This window comes from Anastrepha ludens, chromosome 2 (genome assembly GCF_028408465.1).
Source record: "Anastrepha ludens isolate Willacy chromosome 2, idAnaLude1.1, whole genome shotgun sequence".
Taxonomy (NCBI): Eukaryota; Metazoa; Arthropoda; class Insecta; order Diptera; family Tephritidae; genus Anastrepha; species Anastrepha ludens.
In genome coordinates this window covers 82947992-82975974 of record NC_071498.1, presented here as the reverse complement: position 1 = coordinate 82975974, position 27983 = coordinate 82947992, and the positions used below count along the sequence as shown (strand labels likewise).

Here is a 27983-nt window from a genome sequence, read left to right as displayed (position 1 = left end):
AGAACACACATTCACTCTCTGCTGAAGGTTGGCGACAGAAAGTCTATGCGGAATCCATTTTCCCAGCTTTGAAACCTTTCCCAACTGAACCAGGTGCCTGTGAACTGCTCCATGCGATGAATTTAACCTCTGAGCTATCGTATCGACTGTCAAATTTGGCTCAGCTGCCACGAGTTCCAGCAAGGCGTCGGAGTTAAAGACTTCAGGACGACCAGCGCGCGGGGCATCCTCCACGTCGCAGTTACCATTTCGGAATTTTGAAAACCACTTTTGCGCAGTCCTTACATTCACGGTATCCTCCTGTGAACAGTGTTTATTTTTGCAGCAGCAGTTGTTGCACTTTTACCACTTTTATAAAAAAATACAAAATATACCTCTTATACGCGTTCAAGCTTCCATTTTATTTTTAACAACATGTGCTTCTATCCGCGATTAAAATCACTTGTTGAATGCACAATATATCAAAGAAAATATAAATAGTTCCGTTATATTCCGCGAATAGTTTTTTGTATGCAAAAATCGTACAAAAGTGAAATTATGGGTAAAATACGCACGAACTTATGGACTGACCTTATATATATTATGACAAATACTGAGCAAAGTACATAAGGAGTTTTTTTCTAATTACATAGTATATTTTATTAATTATAGATAATAATGTGAACCGAAAATGGAGCATTGAATTCAGCGGCTTTTTCGAATATGTTGAATTTTTACGAACAGATTTTTTTTGATTTTAGAACAATTTATTAAAAAGGATGTGAGCTCGACTTAGCAAAAATCTGAAAAAGCAAGGCATGAATTATTCAAAAATTTAGATTTTTAGGGTCGACTCTTCACCGTTTACTTAGGAGTATAACTATTCTTTAAGCTCTTTTTTCACAGTTTTCTTTGGTACCTCTGGTCCACGCAGTGATTTAGACGGTAGTTTTTGGACCCAAACAAAGGTTGTAATGTTTAAAACTACTACAAATACATTTGCCATTGCATCAATTTGGATAAAAATCGATTACCGGCTACTGCAGTAGCTGAAAAAACTTGTCTGAAACAAACAAGCTCTAAGTTCATTTGCCCAAATTCTTCAAATCAAAATGACAGAACAACCTTTCCTAACGCGGCTTCTATTCAGCTAGCAATGTTAAGCCGCTGAAAATGTGTTCTATAAATTTTGGTCGCGAGTTAATATTAAAATATATCTTTGTTACACGTAGTATTAATTTAAAATAGTTCAATGTCTAAGCGTCATTCCAATAGACAGACGGTGTTGCACGCATAATAGTGGATACACTCAAGTCAGTAGACTCACTATTGAATGTTCCTATACCAGTAGGACAACATACCAATCGATGGACTGACGGTATCGCAGTCATAAGTGTTTCAGTCCTAAGTCTTCAGAGCCCAGTCACTCAATAGCTCATCATTTTCATTAATTGTGCATAAAGTATCACATTAACTTAAGAAGTATAGCATCTCAATTTTTTGAAGAACCGAAGCATCTCAGGGTTTTTATTTTAAAATTTTAAATTTAATTTTAAGCACTCATCAAAATGGTGAAAGTTGGGTTTAGATTTCTTGCAAAATTGGTTGGATGTTGAATTTGAATTAAGCAGCCCAGATATCTTTCGAACTGCTCGACCTCGACTTAGATTCAATGGAAATGTAATATGGTAATAATGGCTGTATTTCTAGACATTTTTTTAAACAATTATTCTAAAGACGGATTATTTCAATATTTTCGGAGTATTCTGTTTGTATGAATGCGTGCCATATAACTACAGAATAGGCTTGGGAAGTCCGTCTCTGCCCAACCTTAGACTTCTTTATTTGCTCTTTATAGGTTTTAGTATAGAAATCGAAACTTCGCCATTAAGTTTTTTGTTTAAACTTTGTTTACTTTCTAAGGAATGTTAGTGTATTCAATCAATACCGAGTCTCACCTGTACTTGCGAAAGAATTGTGAATTGCTTTAACAAATAACTGCTGGTAGTTCATTGATGGAATTTTAAAAAAATTAGTAAATATAAATACGCAAACACAAATTGAACACTGAATATTGATAAAGAAAACGTCGATTCACGGGTAAAACTTGAACAAATGGCAATCGGCAAATAGTTAATAAATAGCATTTCATAGTCTAAGTTGAAGGTCATCACCGACTATCCGACTAAGCGAATCATCCGTAGCTGAACGTGTGTCCAACCAGACGTCTGTCCACGTGTGTATTAGTTAGTCTCTAGTGCAAATTTTACACCTCAATCATAATTTTCGAGGTCAATGCTCAATCACTCAATGATGACGGCCACCAAAAAAATTGTGAAACTGCGTTGATGCGTTAGAAACTCCAATATATGTATAGTATGCGCACATAAATACATACTTATATACTTGTATATGTGTTGGTGATCGAAAATAAAAGTGGTGCAGCCTTACCATTGTCGGTGAAGCATTGAACTGTGATTACCGCAAGCTAAGTCAATTTTAGCAAAATCGTTTACGAGCACTCGAATATGCAGAAGAGATTTCAAGTGTCTAAGTAAACAAACAATTGGTGTTGGCGGTCATTTATTTAGTCAAACTACATAAGTTTAGGTGATCAAGGACGTAACCTCAAGCCCACGGCTAATTGATTGTGATCTATCGCACGCATTGGCGCAATAAAATGCTGCAAAATGGAACATATTTTTTTTGGGGATTCGCTAAACATAATATACATATCTTTGCGGTACAGCTTTACAATTAAAATATAATTTTTTTAATACACGTAAGGGAGGAGCAAAGTACGGACTTAAAATTTTTATTTTTTACAATTATTTACAGAATATCTAATGTTATATTATATCTTAAATGACAGAAAATGTATTAAACAAAACAAATTAACAAAAAAAAATTATATTTAATTTTCATGTACAAAATTTCGGGCATACCTCATGATATTGGCCATTGATTTCTGAACATTCGCTCTGGAGACCGGAGCAGTGGACAATTAAGCGTAAATTAGAGAAATTTGGTGGACAAAATATATTCGGCACTATATCCACGCTGTTGGCTTCATACCAATCCCAAATAATAAATGATATCCAAACTCTTGCCAAAACTTTACTGCAAGCACTATTTTCTGAACATTTCTGACGTCTATTACGTGTTGGCACATAACCGCGTCTTTTGAAGCTACATCTGCAAATCGTTTGCCTCATTACTTTTTCAGAAAATTTTTTAACCTCACCACGATTCTTTGCAGTATAAACTATATAAATAGTATATAAAGAAAAGAAGTGACGCCTAGATGCCATAACTGAATAATTCCTAGAAGAACGATATATCGCAAAATTCGTAGTTTTTTGGATAAAATACTCGTCTAAAGGCTGATGAAAAAATTTCAAGAAACTGGTTCTGTCGAGGATAGAAACTCCAAAAATTAGACGTTCTGTTGAGAATATTGCTGCTGTAACGCAAAGTATTGCTGAACAACCTTCAACATCGATATCTCGACGGCATTTAGCAATTCATGAATCGACAGTTTGGCGGATTTTACCTGTACACGTGTTCATGGTGGACATTCAAATGCATTATAATTGTGAAGAGCTGTATTTTGAATAAAAAATGGTGGAACCTGAAAGAATTACAATTTACATGTTTTATTTTAAAACAAAATCTAGGCGCGTCTTTTGAATGATCCTTTATAAGAAAGTGTGTGTTTTTGTGCTATTAAATTTCGCTTATCTGACCGATTTTAGTATTTAGTAGCTCGATAAGATTTATATCCTGCTTTAATTCGTATTCGCTTAGCTGGGAATGTGCTAACTCCAAATTTTTGAGCACGACCAGTATCAGATAAGCCGGAATTTCTTTTAACTGATGCATTTAGTTTTAGATTTTAGTTTTATCTTTCTTTCGTGGCTTAAGGTAGTTTTATAACGCTTTATAATTCTACAAACAGTAGTTTTTGCAACTTTCATGTTTTTGCGATTTTCGATCCCGACGATATCGGATTTGTTCACCGTTAGTTTCGAGCAGCCAAATCCATTGCGATACAAATCATGCATCTATTTTCTAATAGGGTGGCCTAAATTTTTTTTATGTATGTACTTTTAAAATTGTCTTCCAGTTGTTGCTAAAATGTGTACCAAATTTGAGTGACCAGTGCTTTAACATGAAAAAAATCAAATTTTTTGGGCTTGTTATGGTTTTATTAGTAACACCCAACATTTCCATTAATTATGGTATACGACTAGTTTGACTGGCAGTAATTCATCCTCTTAACATAATTTTTCAAATCCCTTTTTATGATTTCAGCGATTAATTATTTCTCTGGTTAGCGAAAATCAAGCGTAACAAAAATCTCGATGCCTAATTCGAGCTATTATAAGATCCAACTGATAGGCGACAACCATCGAATTGCTGATAAGAAACTGATAAAATTCTCATTAGATGTTCTTGGGTTGACTTGCTTACTCTCAACAACGCTTAAGAAATGCTCAATAAATTTCTTGTGCCCAGTTTTCCTATGTTAGTACGTAATTCAAAAGTAGGTAGGAGGGGACATGAATCGGCAAAGGACTTCAGGCCAATAAGTCTTTCGTCTTTCCTGTTAAAAACTTTTGGATATACACCTCAGAAGCTCTTTGGAGGGCTCTGGTATATCAACTGCACAACACGCATACCTTAAAGGCTAATCTACGGAGACAGCGCTTCACGAGGTAATCCGAACAATAGAGGGCTCTCTAGAGAGCAAACATTATACCATGGCGGCATGCTTGGATATAGAAGGCGCCTTCAACAATGTTAGTACAGATGCCATCCAACGGGCGTTGATAGACCTAGAGGTGGACAGTTGCATTAGTAATTGCTTTATATGCCTGTAAACGTATGCTTGGAAGAAGATGGGGTCTGCAACCTAAGCATACATTATGGCTGTATAAGGCGATTGGTTATGGACCTATTCTATCGTATGGCTCGGTAGTTTGGTGAAAAGCTCTAGGGAGAGAGTACAATACCAAATTACTCGGCAGAATACAAAGATCAGTCTCTGCAATAACGGTCGGTGCAATAAGATCTTGTCCTAGAGAGGCTCTCAATGCACTGACACACGTTATTCCAATAAACCTACATATAAAGAAGACGGCAACCATGAGTGCATTTAGGTTAAATGAAGCGGGTCGCTGGAAAGAAAAAACTTATGGTCACGCTAGTCTATTGTTGCGACAAGCTCAGTTAATCTCGGTGAGGACTGACTACATCGTCCCGACGGTAACTTTCAATAGGAATTTGGCCACTCTCTTTCCATCTAAGGAAAAATGGAATAAGGGATTCTCTCTAAACAACTTCGACACCACAGTCTATACAGATGGCAGTAAAATGGATTATGGTGTTGGAGCTGGTATATATTCTCACAGACTTGGAATTGAAAAATTTGTGCATCTCCAGGGTCTTCCAGGCGGAAGTACTGGCAATTGGGGGAAACTTGTAGGCTACTAAACACGGATTTCTCTTTTAAGGGCAATATCGCTATTCTTTCGGATAGCCAAGCTGCAATCCAGGCACTAGAATCGGCTACAACAACCTCTAAAGTGGTGGGGCAAAGTAGGAATAGCCTCACCACCTTGAGTGAAAACCGTAAAGTAACCTTAATTTGGGTCCCGGGACACCGGAACATAGAAGGTAACGAAAAAGCCGATGAACTGGCAAGAGGGGGATCTGCCCCGAATAACGTTCTTGCAGAATCGGTATTCACACCATTAGGAGCAGTCAATAAGGCAATTTCCCTAAAATACCTTCGAATCGCAGATTGTAGATGGAGAGACCAGACGAAATGCAAAATCAGCAGGACGTTATGGCCCACCTACAACCTCAAGCAATCGTCGACATTGATAAACATGAAACGACGGGACGCCTGTAGACTAACGGCAGTCATAACTGATGCTTTCCATTTCAATTCAACCGGGCTATTCGGGTCTGGTTCTTCGATTTCGATGTAACTCAAATATGTTGCTCTCTGGTTAAAATAATGAGACACGTATTTTTTTGTTCGCCCCGAAAAATTTTTTTCAAGAGTTATCGGCAATTTTGTTTTTCGGCTCAAAATCGATTTTTTTAATTATATATGAAGAAACAAAAAAAAATACACTTTTTGAAATATTAAATTTCGAAAAAATTTCAATTTTTTTTCTTTTTTGCTAAATAAAAAAATTTCAACTACTTTTTTGCAATTGTTTCTACATGAAGTCGCTCGTGTAAGTAATGACGATCATTTTGAACCCAGAATTATTAAAATCGGTTCATTTTTGACTAAGTTATGGGCATTTAAAAAAAAAATGTTTCTTATATAATTAAAAAAAATCGATTTTGAGCCGAAAAACAAAATTGCCGATAACTCTTGAAAAAAAATTTGAGTTACTTCGAGATCGAAGAACATGACCCGAATAGCCCGGTTGAATTGAAATGGAAAGCATCAACTGGCTTCTGGTCTATCGGAGAACAAGCCGCCAAAATGGGCACCCCACACAACACATACTGTCACAGTTGTAAACAACCGGAGAAAGAGGAAACAATCTTCCATTTCCTCTGTGAATGCCCTGCCCTATGGAAGGCCAGAATGTTAACCCTGGGCCAACCGCTGTTTGAGAGTCTCGAGCAACTGTCTAATAAGGTTCCTAAACCGCACAGATTGGATATAGTCTTGCTGTAAGTAACTGTTAAACAAGTTGGTAACGAGGATGTGGCAACAAAATGGTGCGGAAGCGCTAGTTGGATTCTGGATGAATCACCACTCTAACCAACCAACCAACCAACGTAATTCACAAAAGCCTTCATTTGCTACTACAGATTTGAAAAGATTTCTAACGTTAAGTGTGAGTTTACACAGGTTTGCTGTAGCAATTTACAAGGAGTGGGCAAAAGTGTTTTAAAATGTCAACAGCGCAAACTAGAATTTAAGTCAGAAAAAAAAAAGCTGGCGAAGGATTTTAAGAACTGGCCTAGGGTTAAAAATGGATCAATAAACAATTTTGGAATTGATTTTAAACATTCCCTTTGCTTTGCTCCCGTTAATGTAAGGAATTCGACACTGAGCTAGTTCTCTGCGAGCAATTTATCCCATAGCAACATACATATGTACATATGTACCTGTAAACTAGATTTATGAAATATTGAAGAACTGTCCTAGGATCTATGTATGTATATATATTATATATTCGAAAGTATTTTATAGGGAAGAAAATATTCAACATCATATGCACGGGATTGAGCTTTTTTAAACTTACACTTTATTATATTGAACTTGAATGAACTGTGAACTTTTCGACAGATTCTGACTAAAAAATTGAATATCTTGATGAAAATTTTTTGCAATTCAATAATTTTTTTTTTAATTTTTTACAAAGTTTGGAACTTTCACTTATTCAATGAACTTATTTTTATAAAAATATACCAAAAATATCTTGTTCATATTTAGAAACATTTTTTAGAACGGTAAATTCCACAAATCTTAGCACTTATAAGTTGATCACATAATAAAAAAGATGTTTGCATACCTGAACCTCAAGTATTTTTAAATTGCTTAGATCACCATATCTTTTATCCTATTTTGATACTTTTATTACTTGTGACGCAGAAATTGTGTTAATCACTTATATAAATAAAACATTAACTTAGAGGATGGTTAGCAACAGAAAAACGCTCAAAGCCAACAAATTAAATATTTGGCGAGAGAAAAGCAGACATACATAAGAATAGCTGACTTCCTAAATGTATGTTGCTGTGCGATCGAACAATGTTTCACGTTCCTAATGAAACTTCTGTAAACTTTGACAAAGCAGTGAGTTTGTACCCAATTGAAATAGTGATGCAGAGTTTTCTTACTTAAAGCTTGAACTTTGCAATGCCCAAACGTAAAAACGGATGGTTGAACAAAAAACTGAGCGTATGCCTTTTTGAAATCCCCAGCCCAGTGTGAATATCAATTTTTCAAATATTCAAAACATGATGTTTCATAAATTTTAAATTTTTTAATTGCATTAAATGGCATACGCAATACCCACCATGATAACCTTATGATAGATATATTATAAGCAGTTTGAATATCTGATAAATAATAAGTAGAATGTTTTAAAACCAAATGTCAATAAAAACAAAAACAACTAAAATAAATTCAGCATATGTGTAAATTATAATTGTGTATGCAAAAATTTCCAACCACTGTACTAATTTCGTATACTCATCGCATTTACTTACCTAGAATGTACTTGGAACCGAGTTTATGAAGGCTGCAAAACTGGTAGTAGCAATAGAGGACTGCCGTGCAGCGTACAATCGTCATTAGTATCACATCGGCGGCATTGTATTCGGCTTCCAGGCCATCGCACGACTGACTCCAACCGTGGCACGGTCGTTGTCGACTAGATGTTGCTGACGAGATGGGTATTGAGGGTGGCAAAGACGATGATGACGACGACGACGATGATGCAGTGGAGGCAGTACCCATGCCAGCAACGTCAGGACCAACACCAACGCCGACGCCAATGCCGCCGGCTTGTTTGTCAACTGTCAGCATGCATGCCGTCAGTGTTAGCAGCGCCACAATCACCTCCCACGGATGGGAAGCACAAAATTCACCGTGTGCACGAAATAAACGTCCAATCATTTTGGCGAAGAATCTCTGATTTAAGTACAATTTTGGCGGCGATGTGCGAAATGTGTGGCCTGAATAGAGAATCTTGGAGTACGCGTTGTTGTTGCTCTTGTTGTACACGTTGCAATTTGCAATCGTAAGTTTGCTGCAACGTTGCGTTGTAAATAATGTAGGGCGTTCTTGTCACTGTTGTTTTTTTTATTTCTTATATTTAACGTGAATGTCAGCAATACAATATATATCATCCGACCACAAGGTAAATATTGGTGGAGAAGGCGTAGAAGGAAATCGTTGAAAGCAACAAATTATTTCAGTGATAAATAAATATTTTAGTTTTAAATGTCAGTCAATCACATCCAGTGCCTCTAATGGATCACCACAGCTGGTGCAACGGCGTGTGTGCCTGGTTGTGTGTGTGTGTATGTTGCGTGAGGGGCACGCGTAAGGAAAACTTCGTATCCGTTTGCAAACAATTTTGAGTGTTTGATGTCGACGTTTTTCAAGCGCAGGTGACGTTTTACTTACACTGAGCAAACAATCACAATTCACCGTTTCCTATTTGTCTTCTTTTTTGATTTCGTTTACTTACAATTGAGCTTTTGCAAATTGTTTTTGTTATTACCATGACATTTGACTTACAATTGTGAGTCAGTAGTGATCTGTGAATAAAAGATTAAGATTTATTTGTTAATAAAAGCAATAATAAATCGTTGTAAAGATTTATTCCTTTAAGAAAAAGAAAAGTAAGAAATAGAGCAGCACAAAACTATGTATACATAAATGTTGTACATGCATGCATATCAGGTATGACCCGGGTTCGATAGCCCTTGTGGGTATGAATAACCAAATGACACGGTCGCCATTCGGCAGGCAATGGAAAACCTCAAAGTGTTTTCGTTATGAAAAAGCACCTCAAGAAATTATCTGTCGTTAGGAGGCCGCATAAAACTGTAGGCCCCTCCATTTGTGGGCCAGCATTAAGATGCACACTACAAAGGATGTGCACACACATATGCGTATACTTTTTCCGATATTAGTGACTTCGAATGTACCTAGCCGCAAACGAAAAAAGTCAACTTCGTCAACTTTGATTGTGACTATTTACCTGATTAAAAAGAGAGGAAATGAAAGTTATTCAATATTATTGTATAAACCCACTAGGCGATATATGCTTATTGTACTTAGACGGGTATATTGATTTGTCGCTTATGAAGTGTTAAAAGTAGGTTATTACTATAAAACACAAAACTTGTATGAGAGAAAATGCTTTGCAGAGTTCCCGCTCTAAGTAGGAAATGAGCTGTTTATGACACTCAACACTGTTTACCGGTAATTTTACGCATAATCTATCACATGCCACCACCGGCTATTATTTCTGTGGAAGTGAAGCAATATAAATTTATTCAATATAATGAATTGAAATGAAATTTGGGAAATATATTTTATATAACTTTTAATTGAAATAACTAACGCAAGTACACGTGTTAGCTCGTGATGGATCAACAGTGTTAAGTAGGTAGAAAGGCCTCAGCATGCCGACAATCAGTCCTATCTATTCAATTGTAACTGCTTTTTCAGAACAAAACATTTTCCTATTTTCTATAATTAGATATTATTTTCAAAATTCCTTTGTATGCTGATAAGAGTAAAAAATATGCTTCGCGAAAACTTGAATACAATTTTTTTTCGAGCTCCGAACAAATTTATATTCTTTTACCAATTTAGATTAAATATTTTTCTAAAAGAAAGAAGAAACTTATGAATATCTGGTGAATAAGTTTACAAAGTCAAATTTTGACAGATTGAATTTTGTTGTACACACTTTTTGGAAGCATTACTAACTAAGTAATCATTTTGGAGTCCCCATAACCTCAAAATATAAAAACCTAACTCAAATAATAAAAATGAGCTTTCAGCAATAATGAAGGAACAGTCAAATTTTCACGGCCAAATGTTTTTATATTAAGTAATAGCCAGGCTGTTAAATATGTGGACAAACATGCCCAAAATAGGATCACTTAAGATCATTAAAAAAGTATGTAAAACTATGTTATTCCCAAATACTATTAACATTTTTAAGAAGCAAAAATAAATTAATTTTTACAAAGCTTCCAATTAAGTGTAAAATAAGATTAGAAGGTAATAATTCTATAATTTTTTAGCCTCCTTCGCTTAGACACCTTTCGTTTTGAGAATTACATTTATTTTAGACTAGCAACCCGCCCAGCTTCGCACGGGTATAAAATATATACCCTATGTCACTCACTGAAAAAATGATTAAAATCGATCCAGTAGTTTTGGCTTATTCATTACTGCCCGTGGCCCGCACGCGTTAAATTTGGAGTAAAACAATTCTCCTTTCTTTATAGCATGAAGATTTCCTGCTATCTTTGGGATATCTAAATTCATACCCTACATTTTTGCATATTAACTTTTTGCATTTTTACATATGTATTTATTTTATTTTTACAACAATTACTATATTACAGAATGTCTTTATATACAACGTTCATAGCCTTCTTGTCATTAGACAATACAAACATGTTTTCTCTAGAGGTTACTCTTGAAAGAGCGACATACAGTTGGCCATGTGAAAAACAGTCAACACTCAAATCTAAGCCTGCAACGTTGAAGGTCTGACCCTGAGATTTATTAATGGTCATTGAAAAAGATGTCTTTACCGGAAATTGTAAGCGTTTAAATTGGATACATACCATACATCTTCTCTTACTTAGGACTTAGGTTTCTTAATAAAATAACAGGACAACCTATTTTCAGCTTCATTTTGTGAGGAGGGAGTCCAGACGGGTTCAAAGAATTTAGAAATTCTGTAGGAAAATGAACAGCTTCTTCCAAATCGAGAACAGTATCGACCGAGTAGTATACTTTCGTCGGCGCATCAATCTTTGAAATAATCAAGTTATTTACTTTATCTACTTGTTCGTTAGTTGGTCTGTCACCAACTCTCTTTCTCTCTAGCTCTTTCTTTAAACCAAGATATTGTCTTATAACTTATGTTATCAATGTCAGGATAGACATTGTTGACTAACTTTTGGATGTTGTCTATCAAAACACAAAGGTTTTCTAGATTAATCCTTCCCTCACTTTGTGTTAATTCTCCATTACCAACTTTTTACAGCATCTCTGGAAATAGCCTGTCCTCACGTGAAGATGACGAAACCCTCATATTAGTTTTAAGCTCTAATTTATTGACATACGACTAAAGGTGGGATCTTTTTAGCGAAGCATTTATTTCGTCAGCACGTGTTCCTCGAGTCACAACTGGTAGGATTTGACGGAAATCTCCTGAGAACAGAATTGTACATCCACCCATAGGTGCATTTTTGTTGCGCAAATCGCGCATTGTCCTATCCAGTGCTTCCACAGACGTCTTGTTTGACATGGTAGCTTCGTCCCAGACTATTAATGAGCAGTCACGCATCAATTTTCCTGTATTGCTCTGTCTAGAAACACTACAGACGCTGTTATCATCATCGGTTGCGATTTTCAGCGGGAGCTTGAATGTAGAGTGTGTGGTTCGGCCTCTTTCCAAAAGAGTAGCGGCAATGCCGGATGACGCAACAGCTAACGCAATTTTTCCGGTAGATCTCAATTACTAATTACTGATGTAATATCTTGAAAAATATTGTTTTTAATTATATGCTGTAAAGAGCCATATACATAGATTTATATGAAAACAACAATGTATTTAAGGTATTTAATTGGATAAGGATTAATGTTGTACCTATTTGTTGAAATCGCTTCGAAAATAAGCTATTAGTTGTCGTAAAAAGTAAGTAAAATAAACTAAACGCGCTCCGAATCAATAAAAACTATTCAAAAACTGTATTTTAATTATGTGCGATTTACTAATATAGAACGTGAAAATAGCGTTTTATTTCGCTGTAAAATTGTATGTACATATAATAACATGGAATTCAGTACATACATATATACATATGTACATATGGCCGAAATGAAATAATGCGAGCGATTCGTAAATACATACATACATACGTCACCATACGATGTAATTCAACATTAATGAGGTGTGGTGAGATTATCGCTTAACGCCTGTTGCTTCATTCGGTTAACAGCGAACAAACACACAAACAGCTTTTTTTGAAAAAGAGCTGCTTTTGTTTAAACAATTTTGGTTAAATAACAAATAAATCAATTATTTTTTTTGATGCAGAACGAAAGTAAATATTTCAAAGTTAAGCTTCAAGAAAGTTTCATTTTAATTGGTTGATTCGTTTATGATTTATGGCCGTGAAAACAAAAAATTTATGTTTTTTTGCCACATTTTGACCGATTGCCACGCCCCCTTTATATATTTCTTCACATTATATAGATATAAACCTTCCTCTTCAATCAATCTATCTTTAAAAAAAACCGCATCAAAATCCGTTGCGTAGTTTTAAAGATTTAAGCGTACATAGGGACATAGGGACAGAAAAGCGACTTTGTTTTATAATATGTAGTGATGGTACACTGTTGAAATGAGGCCGCCTTAGCCGATTGGGTTGAAAAAAAAGTTTTTTCTCATAGCGGCCGCCCCTTGGAAGGCAATGCCAAACCTCCGAGTGTATTTCTGTCATGAAAAAGCTCCTCATAAAAAATATTTGCCGTTCGGAGTCGGCTTGAAACTGTAGATAACTCCATTTGTGGAACAACATCAAGATTCACACCCCAAATAGGAGGAGGAGCTCGGCTAACACCCAATTATATATACAAGTATATACTGTTGAATAAACTTTGTGTAGTGTTATAAACTTTCAGGGACAAATCCTTTTTTAATGTATATGCGTCTAAGGCAGATGTCGGCAAAATTGACTTTGCGAGTGTGTTGGTGAACAGTGGCTTATATTTAATATATCTTTTTGCTTGGAACAGAAATAATAAAAATAATTTGTTCGCAAAAGTACGTGGAAGGAAATTGTTAATATTTTAAAAGAAAACTCTTTGGCGAACTCCTCGCACGAGTAGCTTTACCGGCCTCTAGTCTAAGGCATGCACTAACACACTCCAATAATTTACTCAACACGAACAAACGCCAACAATAATGAAAGAGGATATCACCATGATCGATTTTTTCGAAGAAGTACCAGACAAGATTGATAAAATTACTGCAAATGTAATTTCTGTCCTCAGAAAAAAATTTAAAAAGGATTTTTTGGAAGTACATTCAAGTCCTCCACCCCCTACCAAATTGATCGATTTGTATAGAAACAAATTTTTTGGCTTACTGCATTCACATACAAATACATTTTAAGTAACTTGAGTAAAGCCAGCTGAGCTCTTGGTAATTACGTCCATTGTGCAAAAGCAGACTTCCTTATCGGCTGATACAACGGAAACATAATGCACCTCTTTTATAGTCTAACTGTTCAATATATCTATAAAGTTCATATCCATATGTACTTGTATGCAGGAGCATCAGGATATCTAAAAATGTGGTCTCTTTATTTTTTTTTTTTTTGGATATACCATATACTTACATGCATATCATATCAACCTGCTGTAAGGTAATAAAAAATATATTTTTTATTGTGTTCGCTTTCCCGCATAAATGTCATACCAACTTATGCAAATGCATCTGAATAATTGTAATATCAGATTATTTTCATCAGCAGCAAGTCCCAACTACTTAAATGATGATAATTACACGTGATTGTGAGAATATTGACAACGTTGCAAGAGTTCACTAACCCAAAATGGATAGCTTATACCGTCACAAGGACAACAGAATCCGACAATCGAAAACTTACAACACCGTGCAACAGACATAGGGCATGCAACACTGTATCGCAGTTAATATAATTTATCGATGATCGCTTGACATCATTTCATTATACGAGTACTATTCACACTTGTGACTCTGTTTTTTGCCAACGGCAGCAGCAACGAAAGCGGTTTACTGCAGCGTTGGTGGATGGTGCCATTGTTCGCTGCCAATATCAAGTGGCCACTGGCCGTTGGCCAAGATGGGCAAAATGTTGAATTGGCTTGGCAAGCAACATCGCATTATTGTAAGCGGCTTGTAAGGCCGATAAGGATGCACAGGTATGTAAGTTTGCAAGGAAATGAAGATTATAAAAGAATGTTAAATTATCAATATGAACTTGAGCAGCTTTAGCTTAAAAAATAACAATAGTAAGAGAAAAAAAAACAAGAACAAAGACAAAAAGCAACACATAAAAAGTATAAGGCTGGGGGCTCAGTCAAACCGATTATGATTGCCTAGCAGAAAATAAGGCGCTTAAAGCAATTGACTTTGCTGCATTGCAAGACTATTTTGTCTAAAGCTAGACGTATTTACATGTGTATGCATATATGAGTTAATGTGTGCAAATATATATATTTTATAAATAAACCCAATACGTTGTCCTCCGGTGATGAGGCCCGCTGCAGTAAACATAGTTTCCCGCGTGTAGTGCACATAGAACAGACGAGCCGACTTCTCGTGATCACTCAAAGCAACCTATTGAAATGTTTCTTTCTAATATTTTGTCACACCCATATTTTAACATTAAATCGCTTTGTGTACTAACAAAACACTCTACATACGTATGTATATGTTTTGATCATTATGGATAACACATCAATTTATTTCAAGTGAAGTACTTTAATGCAATGCCTCACAACTGTCTAAGTATCATATGCATACTTATATGTATAACGGGTGCTTTTTTAGATGCATAGAATTTTCGTAAAGAAAAATAGATACATGTTTGTAGTTTACGGCTTGGTATTGCCTACAAATACAGAAAGTAATAGCACTCGAAGTTTTGTTACTGCCTGCCGAGTGGCGACTACAAAAGCTTTTCCTATCAATTGATTTACATTTCATACAAATAGTGTGCATTTAACCCCACATCTACACTTTCTATGTAGTAAATATGTCTTCAAATCTGTCAAATTTCCATATTGACCTGTTGCGTTTTCTCATGTGAGCACCTTGTTGGCTTAGCCTTTCATTTTCAAAATTGTCAAACTACGAAATGACAGCTAATGTTAAGACTGTGATGACAAGAAATTCGGTAAGACAGATATACATATTTTAATAGCAAAATTCGCAGTCCCTACCTGATATTTCTATTTTAGCAGAGGTTTATTCCCATAATCTTTAGAAGGTGGAGTAATACGCGATCAGCGGAATGGATCGTTTCCTTTAATGTTTAGTGTTCTGTGAAAAGGTTCATTTCTGTGCCAGTGACTTTGTGAGTAAGAAAAATTTCGCGAACAAGTTATTGTATAGTGTAGTTTATGTTTGTTTTAAAAACGGAGCTAACGTTACCGTCAATGGTGAGCTTACAGACAAACGGACAAACCTTTGGTAGCTCAAGAAATCAATCAACCAATTAATTAATAAATGTTGATGAAACTGCTACGATTGTAACCTGGAAGTCAACATTCGTCGAAATAAGTCTGATTACGCTGGAAAAATTACTAAAAAATTAGATCGATCGAATTGTCTCTATATAACTCAATTGAGAATGTGCTCGAAACTATTTACTAAAACTGTCTAAATGTCATTAAATTTGAAAGCCAATAAAATATTAATAAACAAAAACACCCGTTAAATTAAAAATGTGTTTATATATAAAATGTACCTACAAAAGCGGATGAGTGCGTGTGTCGTATGCATGGGTCTTTCGAAACGATCCAACCACAACGTGACTAGGATCTCTAAACACCCACAATGACGGTACTCATATCATCGTCAAAAGTGAGCACAATAAATTGAAATAAAAAAGCTGTCCCCTTTTTTTTGCAATACAACAACAAATGGCAAACGCTTCGAATAGGTTACGAAAGAGTTGCAAGTAGCGAAAGCGAAATGTAATATAAAAGGATTGACAGCCGCATCGACTCGACGATGGCAACATATATGCACTTAGTAATAAATCATTAAAGCGAACAACAATCGGCCGCTTCTCAGTGACGTAAAATCACATGCACATTCGGGTGCGATATTTGGTGCATACACAACTCAGCTAAACGTTATACGGATGCCCATAACTACATATCTACGTAGAACCGAGAGCTGGCACCTTTTACAGAATGAGTAGTAGGGTATTGTGACTGACAATATTTTGTATCAGTCCACAGGATTATTTGTATGCACATTATGCATTTTTACATTGCCCCATATGAAGGCCGTAAACTCGCATAAGATTAAACCAGTCTGACATATTGCTGGAAGTCTAACTGGTCGCGACACTTTGAGAAAATCAACTTACTTTAAATTAGCAAATCCATTAGTCACACAGTGTTCTTTCGGTTCATTCAGATCATATCACATCAATCCAGTTTGGTCGTAAAACCAAAAAACCCTTAAGCACTTAAAAGCAATCAGATAGCGTCACACTGAATTAGTTCTCGGTTTACGATCACATGTTTTTTAATAATCAAGTAATGCAATTTCAAATTTCAAGATGTGCCACTTGGTCATTGATGAAGTAGTGAAATTTAAATGCTGATAATAATATCCTCATCACTCATTAATAACTTTAAATGTGGAACTTTATTGGATGTTGGTGATGTTGTTCCGCAAATAGAGGGACATACATACATTCGAAGGTTTGCCGTTGCTTGCCGAGAGGCGACTCACGGTGTTCAGAATGCATAAGTGTAGCCAACACCAGACCGTTAATCGGCTCTCAGCGATTTTGCAGGAATTAGCAGATTTGCTTACGTTATGGGAGATGCGACGGCGGTTTGTTTAAGAAAAAACCGAGATTGTGTTGGTGATATACGAAAAAAAGTCAAGAGAGTCTACACTCATGTTACTTCGTTGCCGTCTGAACAACGACCGATTGGACGAGTTTATTAATAAGTGAGAAATTCTGCTCCCGAGTTCCCGGTCACATGACAGCCGAAGTTATTCTCACAATTTTGCTTCAGATGACCAAACACAGTAATCTATAAACACTGGAGACGACCGCTCTGAGAAAAAAAACTTCTCCTCGCACCCGAGCCTTACCGAATGGTAGTGACGCAAAAACCCATTGGGCTACGGCAGGTTTGCTTCACTATTATGCCAAGCCCCTATTACGCCCCTATATATATTATATCTACATTCTTTGTTTTTAAAGTGTACACTTTCCACCGTTTTCCTCCAACTTCGTTTCCATTTATTTGTCATAACGGGAACGTAGGTACTGAAACAGTCTTTTTCTAGTGCTTCTATGTCGCTATGACCTGGTGCTTGAATGAGGTGAAATTTTTCCTGTCTGGCTATATCCTTCCCTTTCGGCCCTAATAATGGAATTCGTGTATTAAAATTACTTGCAGGAACATTTAATAATGCGTGAAATACACCACATGCATAGAAAATGGGAGTGGTTCCACTCACTTTTTAATAAACGTGACCAAACCCATAAATTAAACCAAACTTGATACATATATTGCAATTGATCTTAGGTTAGGTTAGGTTGTAGCGGTTGTCCACTACGGGACACACTCTGGCTTATATCCCAACTAGTCGTGACCTCCCTAACACCAATTTGAAATTTTCAAATACTTTAGAAGATCCGTGATCTCCACGTGCTGAGGTCTTCTAACTCGTTTAAGTATTGTTTACCCAAGTTGATGATTTTTCGGCTAGTTAGAGTGGGACCGCCGTAGCCGAATGGGTTGGTGCGTAACTACCATTCGGAATTCAGAGAGAGAACGTCGGTTCGAATCTCAGTGAAAGATCAAAAATTAAGAAAAAGTTTTACTAATAGCGGTCGCCCCTCGGCAGGCAATGGCAAACCTCCGAGTGTATTTCTGCCATGAAAAAGCAAAAATATGCAAAATCGTCCTTCCTTTCTCCATCTAGACAGCTTTTGACGAATTCATGTTTCCGCGCATATAGACTCTGGGCGTATCTGCCTATAAGATAGTGCCCCGCTATAATAGAATTCAGTGTGCTAAGGCTATGCTTATTTTAGCTCAGCAGTTACTCTGAGCGTTTAGCATTGACAGTCGGAATTTCGAAATTTTGATGATATTGTAATGTAAGGTACGAATAGGATAAAATCGTAAACCATGTTTTCCTAATTACTCCTCGATTATGTGCAAAAATTGAAATAGCTATGAAAAAACTGATACCCAAAAGGATTACCCGCTTGGTCATTGACAACAAACATAGCTCAAGGCCAATCACTAAAAGCATGTGAATTAAATCTGGCGAATCCACCTTTTTCCCACCGTCAGCCATATGAGGAGTCTCACGGGTGAGATAATACAGCTTATTTTTTTTTTTTAACAAAATATGTACAAAAAAACTACTAGTGTTAGAACAATACATGCATTTAATATGAACAAAAAACTGTTTTCGCGGCGTAGTAGTGCAATCTGTGTCTTTTGTAAGTTTATAAACCAAATATAAAGTTACAAGACGTCACAATTATATTAGGCAGAGTTTATTAGAACCAGAAATTAGCCCATCTTTAATCAAAGCGCATGAGCACTTTAAGCATTTAAAGCGCAACGAGTTAAAAGGTAATTATTTTATTCGGTACAATTCAAAACAGGCATTTAAAGCACTCGTTAAGGTAGTAATCAGTGGAATTGACATTAACTTTACGGGTCGCCCGGACATCGATCCCAAAATAAATGCATCTAAAAGCCGAAGTGTAAATTAATTTATTTCACTCCTTCTTTAAACCACATCTTGCTAACTTAACCAACTAATTAAAGTAGGAGTAATAAAAAAACTCGTTTCATTTATTATTACCTGTAGGATAATTACACATGCTGCGACCTAAAAGCAAAAAAAAAAAACTGAAAAATTATTAGATCGTTTTGCGCCGATTACAGATTGCACAATTAATTTTTTTATGCTTTTATGGGAAAGTAAACAATTGAAGGCCGATTGGAAGTAGAACAGATGCTGGAAAATTACGCAGAACTTTTCTATAATAAATTAAGTAATTACAAATGTTCATATAAACGTTTATGGCGAAAAATGGTCTCACACATTTTCAATAAATTATAAACAATTAATTTTCACATATGAGTTATGAAAATACATCTCTTTTTGCGTACATACAAATATTCTGCACCGATATATATACAAAAACGTAGAACATTTCTTCGATAGAGCATCACTCAAAGACTACTGACCCGATTTTAAAATTAAATCGTAGGAAAAGCATATGGGCCGTAGATGGTTCGTATGCAACTCTCATTTTAGCAGAGTGAGCCACCTGTTTCTATTTAAAAAATTATAACTTATTAAAAAAGACTTAGACTTACAGAATGAGTATTAAGGTAAATATATGTATTTTTTGATAGCGTTGCCTTCTGAATTTTATTTCAAAAATGGCAACCTATTACAAATTTCAATAAATTTAATTGAAAAAAAAACATATCTATGCATACGTACATATGTGTATCAATGTAAAGGTTTGTAGCTTTACTACGATAATATCTTTAAAATTCGTTGCCCTTTACTTTTAAAGAAAAAAATTTAAATAATAACTAAATTTAATTAGAGGTTAGGAAATGAGTATGAAACACAGTGTATTGAAAGGTTATATAGGTATAGCCCGTGAAAAAATAGATCATCTCAACATTTTGCAAAATGTGTTGACTATTTATTTCTTTATTTATTTTCTAATTTAAATTCCCTTTTTTTATAAAAATATAGTTCATTCATATCAAAATGATGACTTGCCAAATCTTACTGAACAGAAATGTCAACACAGTTTGCCATTCTCAGCTGTCGAACCATAGTTAGTTATCGACATGGATAGTTCTCATGCAGCTAAAAAATCTCCCGATATGAAGAAAATACGCAACACCGTCAATGAAACAAATTATAAAAATTTAACTGAACTTTCCAGCACTTCATACACGCACATTAATAGGGTACAAAATTGATGATGAAAACTTGTCCAGTTTTTCTAATTTTTATAAAAAACGTGAAATTCGGATTAATATGTTTTTTTGTTTGGCAATAAACTATAATAAAACAAAAAAAAAATACATTAAAAAAAAGAAAAATAGTAAAAAAGTCAAACGTTGAGGCGCCACAGTTTTTCCACGAGCATTATGTGCATGACGTTGCCACCCAACTCTTAAGCTGAAAATGGTAAATAACAGTTCAGATGAATTAAGTTTTAAGATGTGGGTATTGAGAATGCTTTAATTAAAAATTATTTTTCGAATGGCGTTGCCACTTATTTTTGATTCCAAAGTATTGGAATTACCTTATGATATAAAATAGGTACATCTATATTACTATTTAAAGTTTCTTTGGACCAAAACGACTATCGAACAGAGAAACTCATGGCTTTGTGAACGACCTGTATTAATGCTGTAAAATTGGCACTCAGCATTGTAACATATAATATAATAAGCAGCACAATTCTGGGAAAAATAAAAGCAGATGAAGTGGCACATATCGTCCCCCTTAAGACAGAAACATGAGTATGTAAAAAAGAAAATGTTGAGAAACCAAGTTTGGGCTAATTGCTCTATTAAGATTATAAGGTTTGGTTTCTGATATAAAAAAATATTTGCGGTTTCCTTGTACGCATGGTATTCTGGATTTTGGTATAACATAGAACATCGAAAGTTCAATCATTCAATCAATTCCACTCAAAATTGGAATCCGATTGGACATGCATACTTCTGCCTTAAAGGGCAAATATGTACCATATTTCAATAGATTCGGCTGTTGAACTTTTATCCAGTCGAATATTTAAATAGCCTGAAAGTTTAAGGGCTACTAGCACAACAAATCACATTTATAGCTGCAAGTTGTTAGTAAAAAAACTACAAACGAATATTATTGCACAAGTATCCTGAATGATTCCGACACAGAAGATTTCCAACAAAATACAACAATTATTCCAACAAAATACACATTCAAATTCAAGCGACTTCAATTTCCGTTCAGTTTATGTTTTCAAATCACAATTAACAAGGCACAAGGACAGACTTTTATAAAGGCAGCTATTGGTCTGCGTACTGACTGCTTCTCTCACGGTCACGTTGGTTGTTCCGAAGTAACTAATATAGTTCAAACGATTTACTTAAATGTACATATATTTGCACTACCACTAATAAAACTACCACCATAAAACTAAAAAAAAAATGTATACGGGGAGGCACTTGAATAAATATGTGCACATACTTTAAAATAAAGGAATGCCAACTAAAACCAGATATTGTTCGCCTTTCTGCAAAGCGAACCTATTGAAGGTATTGTTTCATCAGATAATAGATCTGATTGTCAAAGTGAAAGTATTTGCATTTCTGCTCCCTTTTCTTCCTTCAGGGAACAATAACAGAAAAAAATTATCGTATTTGTAGAATCGAATGATTATACAAGCATCTTGTATTACTTTGCCTTGACATTTCCGTTTCACACATTCATTGTTGGTAAGTGTTTTACTGAATGCATTTCATTTTCCACGCAAGCGAAGTGCACCCACGAGTCATGTGATTAGATTATGACTTTACTGAAAACTGATATATATATATACGAGTACACAAGTAGATAATCCAGAGCCATGATCTCGGTTGTAAGATGTTTTTTTATTAAGAGAAAAAATTAAATGAAATAAAACATATGTAGGTATATTAGATTATTTTGAAAATGGCCAAATGGCTCAAGGTCTTGTGTTTTGGTTTTTGTTGTTTCATATACAACTTACATGCTTTAGCTTTGTACCATATACGTGCACTTAAAACGAATAAAAAAATAATAATAATTGGCACATACACTTCTGTTTGATGTTTGGCCGAACTTCTCCTATTATTTTTGGCATGCGTCTTAATATTGTTCCACAAATGTAGGGACCTATTTTAAGCCCATTCCGAACGGCAAATAGTTTTTTATGGAGGCGTTTTCATGGCAGAAATACACTCGGGGGTTTGTCATTGTCTGCCGAGGGGCGACAGAATTTTGCTGTTTATGCACGGAGATTCGAAACTAAGCACTCCCGAATGGTAGCTATCTATTCTGCTACGGCGGCCGCGGTATGTGCACTCACTTAAGATTAAAAGCGATCCACGGTTTTTGTTTCCATTTACCACTTAAGATAGTTGCCCAATCAAAAAGCCGCTACGCATCCAATAACTTTCTCTTATTCCCACACTTCACGAATAAATCGAATATGTTTCGTTGGCTATGTAGAGCAGCATACAAATAAAGGTCATCATAGATAATCCAGTGCTTCGCTAGTGGTTTCTCAGGTTTCAATTAGCATGTGGGGATGACAATTCGTTGGATAATATTTTAAAAAGCAATTGTATTGGTTTGCGTACTGACTGCTTCTCTCACGGTAAATTATTCGTTGGTTCTTCCCAATTAAGTAACTAACCATTTTCGGTTTTCTGTTTTCGATTGCACTGTACTGATGCTACAATGACTGTCAATGAGTTTTGAAAAAATCATAATAATAATAAACTGAGACTTGTTTTTTCCTAAAAAATAATCCATAATTAACTTGTGATAAGATAGTGCAGACCTAAAATCGAAATATTTTGAGAAAATAACCTTATCAAGAAAATCGGATCTTAAATTTACGTGTTATGTCGTGTTTTTGTGTAATTTCAGAATTTGATATTTCACCTACAGTTTTAGAGATATTTCCTTTTTTTATACGCATGAACATAAATGTATTCTCAAGTAAAGCACCAAATGGCACCCTCGTATTGCTTTTTGACCCTAGAAACTCTTAGAAATACAAACAAAAACATATATTTTAAAATTCCAATTTTATTTTACAATTATTTTTTTAGCCATTGACGCCCTGAACCAATTTTTTTGATTTTTTGTGCACCCGCTTCTTTTGGCCTCTGTATGCTAAAAGTAGTAAAAATAAATTTCTCACCACGCCTATTTCCCAGTCCGTATTTTATAAAGTACAGCCGACATTAGTCTATAATAGCTCAAACGCTTAATCGTACAATACATACAGATTTTCAACACATATTTTCGAAACAATAAATTAATTTTATTTGGAAAAAGGATGTTTTTCATTTATTTATAATCTATTCAATTTGATTACATATAAACAGTTATATTTACATTCAACATTTTAAAATGGGAAATAAAAATAAATAAATTCGAAAAATGCATATCAAAACGAATAATTGCACATAAATTAGGAGCGACAGGTGGCTGTTTGAGATGATAAACATAGTCCTTGCTGAATGGCTCCGTCAGGAATATCCGATTGCTCAGTTTCTCAACTTTTTGAGAAATCGGCACTTTAAAAAACTGTGCTCGTTCTACAATACATAATACAATACAATGCAATACATAATTCGTAGATATAAAATTGACTCTTCGATTGCAAATAAAAGCCAAAGGCAAAAGAAAAAAGCTTAATAATCGCGAATCACGCATGGCCTAAAACGAAGTTAAAAAAATCTCTTTTTATCAGAAGTAAAACTTAATAAAATGTTTAGGGAAATATTAATAAAGTTGTTTGCGATGAAACAGTTCGAAAAAACATAACTTCCATGAACGAATTGCGCGAAAGAAGCAATTTATTAGTCCGAAAAACATGAAATTTGTCACTGAATATACAGGGCGGCGCACGAATCGTGCTACAAAAACAAAACGTAATAACTTTTTTTCTGTGTGAGTAATCGGCTTTTTTTTTTATTTTGCAGATTTGTATTTAGATTTACAAAAAATGGAGGCTTGGGATACCGAAAAGAGGATTTGGATAGTGCAGCGGTACCATGCTTTGCAGTCCATCATTTCCGTCCAAAGGCAATTTAGGCGGGAGTTTGGCGGCACTCCCCCGAGCAGATGGACCATTATTAGGCTGGTGAACATGTTTGCTGAATCTGGAAGCATCGCACGCAGACCGTACCATCGAGATCCCCATGTTCGGGTCGAAGCCACAATCGCGGCTGTAGCATCGTCAATTCAGGCAAATCCAAGAGTTTCGACTCGTAACTTGTCGGCGCAAATTGGAGTTAGCAGACGGTCATTGCAGCGGATAGTTCATGATGACTTAAACTTGTTTCCGTACAAAGTTCAAATCACAAGCAAATTAAACCCTCTGGATTTGCCTATTCGCCTGGAATTTTGCCAAAAAATTATTGAAATGGCCGAAGAAGACAACAACTTCATAAATTGCTTGTTTATGTCTGATGAGGCCCATTTTGATCTAAACGGCAATGTAAACAAGCAAAATTGCCGTATATGGAGTCAATCAAATCCGTAAATACTCCATGAGATGGAACTGCACCCAGAACGAGTCACAGTGTGGTGCGCAGTTTCATCAAGGTGCATTGTCGGGCCATACTTCTTCGAAGAAAACGGTGTAACAGCGACTGTAAATGGGGACCGTTATTTAAACATGTTGAAGGAGTTTTTTTATCCAGAACTGCGGCGAAGACGTATCCCTTTTAACAGCATTTGGTTCCAGCAAGATGGAGCAACTGCACATATAGCCAGACCGGTTATGGAGGAGCTCCAACGAAAATTTAGAAATAAATTGATATCCAGAAATTCCACTTTCCGCTGGCCCCCAAGGTCACCTGACCTCACTGCACCAGATTTTTTTTTATGGGGTTATCTCAAACAAGAGGTGTATAAAGCAAAACCAAGTAATTTGACTGAATTGAAGCAGTCCATCACAACAATAATTGAGGCGATCCCGACTTCAACCCTTCAGTGCGCAATGAACAATTTTCTCATCAGGTGTCGCATATGCGTGAATGAGCATGGAGGTCATTTACGTTCTATTATTTTCAAAACTAATTAGTTACATAAAATAAAATTGAATTATCTATACAATAAAAAAACAAAAAGTTAAATACATTGATTAGAAAAAAAGTTATTACGTTTTGTTTTTGTAGCACGATTCGTGCGCCACCCTGTACCTAGATGCTCGTATAGGCTTGAGGAAAACGATAAAATATAACTAAATCACTACTTTTTGTACTCATTTTGTTATTTTAAGGTATTACACACTAATGGAATCAAACATAAGGTAAATGTGTCGGATTGAAAGTGTTATGAATGGAGAAAGCCCAATACTAAATTTGAGTCGAAGAATGCAATGGCTACTGTAAAGCCTGGACCTGGTACAAATCGGCAATAGCTTGTCCATTAAAATTTTCGAAAAGCACCCCATTTTTCTCTACTCTAAGGAATGGGTTAATCATTTGAGTGAAAAGGCAGACAAGTTCGGAATTCTTGATACAGTCATTGCAAAGTCTAACACTGTGTGCAGAGTATTTAATATAGCTGTTTTGATTAAAAAGAACTTTTAAAATTTACGAGGATTAACTTTGTAGTTAAAATATTTTTCTTTTTTGCTTTAACTTTGTAAATTTTTACTTATTTAAGTACGAAAGGAATGAAAAACTTGTGTGTTTACTTTTAACTTCTTAATTATTTCAATTACTAATACATTAAAATTTAAAAACATGTACATAGATAAATATGCACTTGTACTTATACGTTTCTTACCTCTTCTTACGTACACGGCTATTCCTTCAAATATTTCTTAAATCCATACAAACAAGCTTTTAACCAAATTAATATTAAGAAAAATTCTATAAAGAAAAAAAATTCAGTTCTAAACGAAACTGGTGTTTATGACCCATACGCAAGATACACATGAGCGAGTTTTTGAAGAGTTCATTGCAGCACTAAAAACTTTCTTTTTTAAAATCAACAACACACACAACCCAGCTATTAAATCATATGCCAAAAACGATGAAATTACGAAACGAGGCGAATTGTTATATGCATCCATACATATATATGTACATACATATGTGAGTTCATCCATAGATGCATGCATACACACACTATGTAAATTTGTACACAATAAGGAAAACAAATGTCAACAATTTCGCGAACAATTAAAATGCTTTGTGTACCGAAGAATTTCACAGCAATCGAGCACGCGAATACTTGACGACAACAACCGGCGCTGAAGATAATCCACAACAGCAACAGCCAAGAGCATTAAAATTACATATCGTGAAATGAATTCACAAAGATTTTCAACGATGCGCGCTGTTTTCATTTTTCGAATATTGTTAATGAGTAATCAACAATTAAAGAGAAGTGTTTTCCATTTTTGAAAATTCTCAAGAATCAAGAGATAGCAAACAACCATACGAATACATAATACGAGTAACATAAATAACAAAAAATGAAAATAACACACGTAGGATGTTGTAAGTGTGACAGAGCATACAAATTGAGAATATTGGATCCAAGGCATGGCAAATTTATACATACATACATACAGATATGGGCATAACATAGACATACATACATATACATATGTATGTATTCAAGTATTCAAGTGCACGCCAGGCAATTGATTTTTTTGAGTGCCATTATTTCTGGGTACTATTAGAGTCAGGCGGCAAAATCTGAAATGTGAAGACAAGTTAAAAGCAATGGAGGACTGGAGCACCGGCCAGTAAAGGCGTACAAGTTAAGTAAACTGATACGGTTAATGATGCCGTGGATGACTGGGGAAAACCCAAACTGAAATGTTCTAAGAAACTACATACATATTTACATATTTCATGTAATCCACAAATGTAGGCTTTGCATAGGCATTTCACTCACGCGTGATAAAGATGTTTTCTTGGTATCTCAATGAGCAGATAGGAAGTATGCTTGTATGGAATCAGTGAGTTAAAAGTATAAATTATGAATGAAAACAAAAACAAAAACGATGAGACCAAGTATCTACAAACTGGAAAGAATTTACAGCGAATTTTTCCGAATCCAATGCCAAGTATGCTTTGCTGGATACGAATATTTGCTGAACTGGTTTAAATGTTGATATGCGCATTTAAGTGCATAGTTTATATTGGTAGTCCCAGGCCTGGATTCGTGGGAAATCGAGTAACTACAGATACTTTGCTTTTCACAAATGCTTGGCTGATAATGCGTGTTTTGCTCTTAGTACCACACATGTTTGGTTTTGCGGTCCTTTTTGAACGACTTAAGTATCGCTTCACATGGGAATGGCATTGCACTATAGGAAGACACTTAGTTAGTGACGTAATTTGTATTCATATTCTTATGCAAATAACTTCTGACTAAATATAAAACTGTCCAATTTTTTTTGTTTGAATCTGTGTTTTATAACAGGTCAGTAACACCGCAATCATGTTCGATATGCGCTTAACAGGATATATTTTTGTGGATACAAAAAATAGTAAATATAGTGTACTGTCTCCTAACGAACACCTCTCTTAAGCGGACACCAGTACTAAGAAATTCTTAAGGGGTTTTGAGAATTTTTCCCTTTTGAGCGGACAACCCCCTCATAACAGGACGCGGGGACTTGTTTTCCATCCCAAAAGGTATTTTAAGTCCCCATAAGCGGGCAGCCTATCTACCATATTCGTA

General features: G+C 35.4%; 1 protein-coding gene across 3 annotated transcripts in view; it reads right to left on the bottom strand.

The window, feature by feature from the left end:
• Positions 1–27983, bottom strand: part of LOC128871976 (3-hydroxy-3-methylglutaryl-coenzyme A reductase) — a 104052-nt gene that overhangs the window by 10835 nt on the left and 65234 nt on the right. For 2 of the 3 annotated variants that reach the window (XM_054114197.1, XM_054114199.1), the window contains exon 2: positions 8230–9285. In XM_054114197.1, coding sequence (XP_053970172.1) covers positions 8230–8638 — 409 coding nt within the window. In that variant the 5' untranslated portion in view covers positions 8639–9285. Of the gene's footprint in view, positions 1–8229; positions 9286–21566; positions 21588–27983 lie in introns of those variants that run through there. The other variant, XM_054114198.1, reaches the window with a different exon arrangement.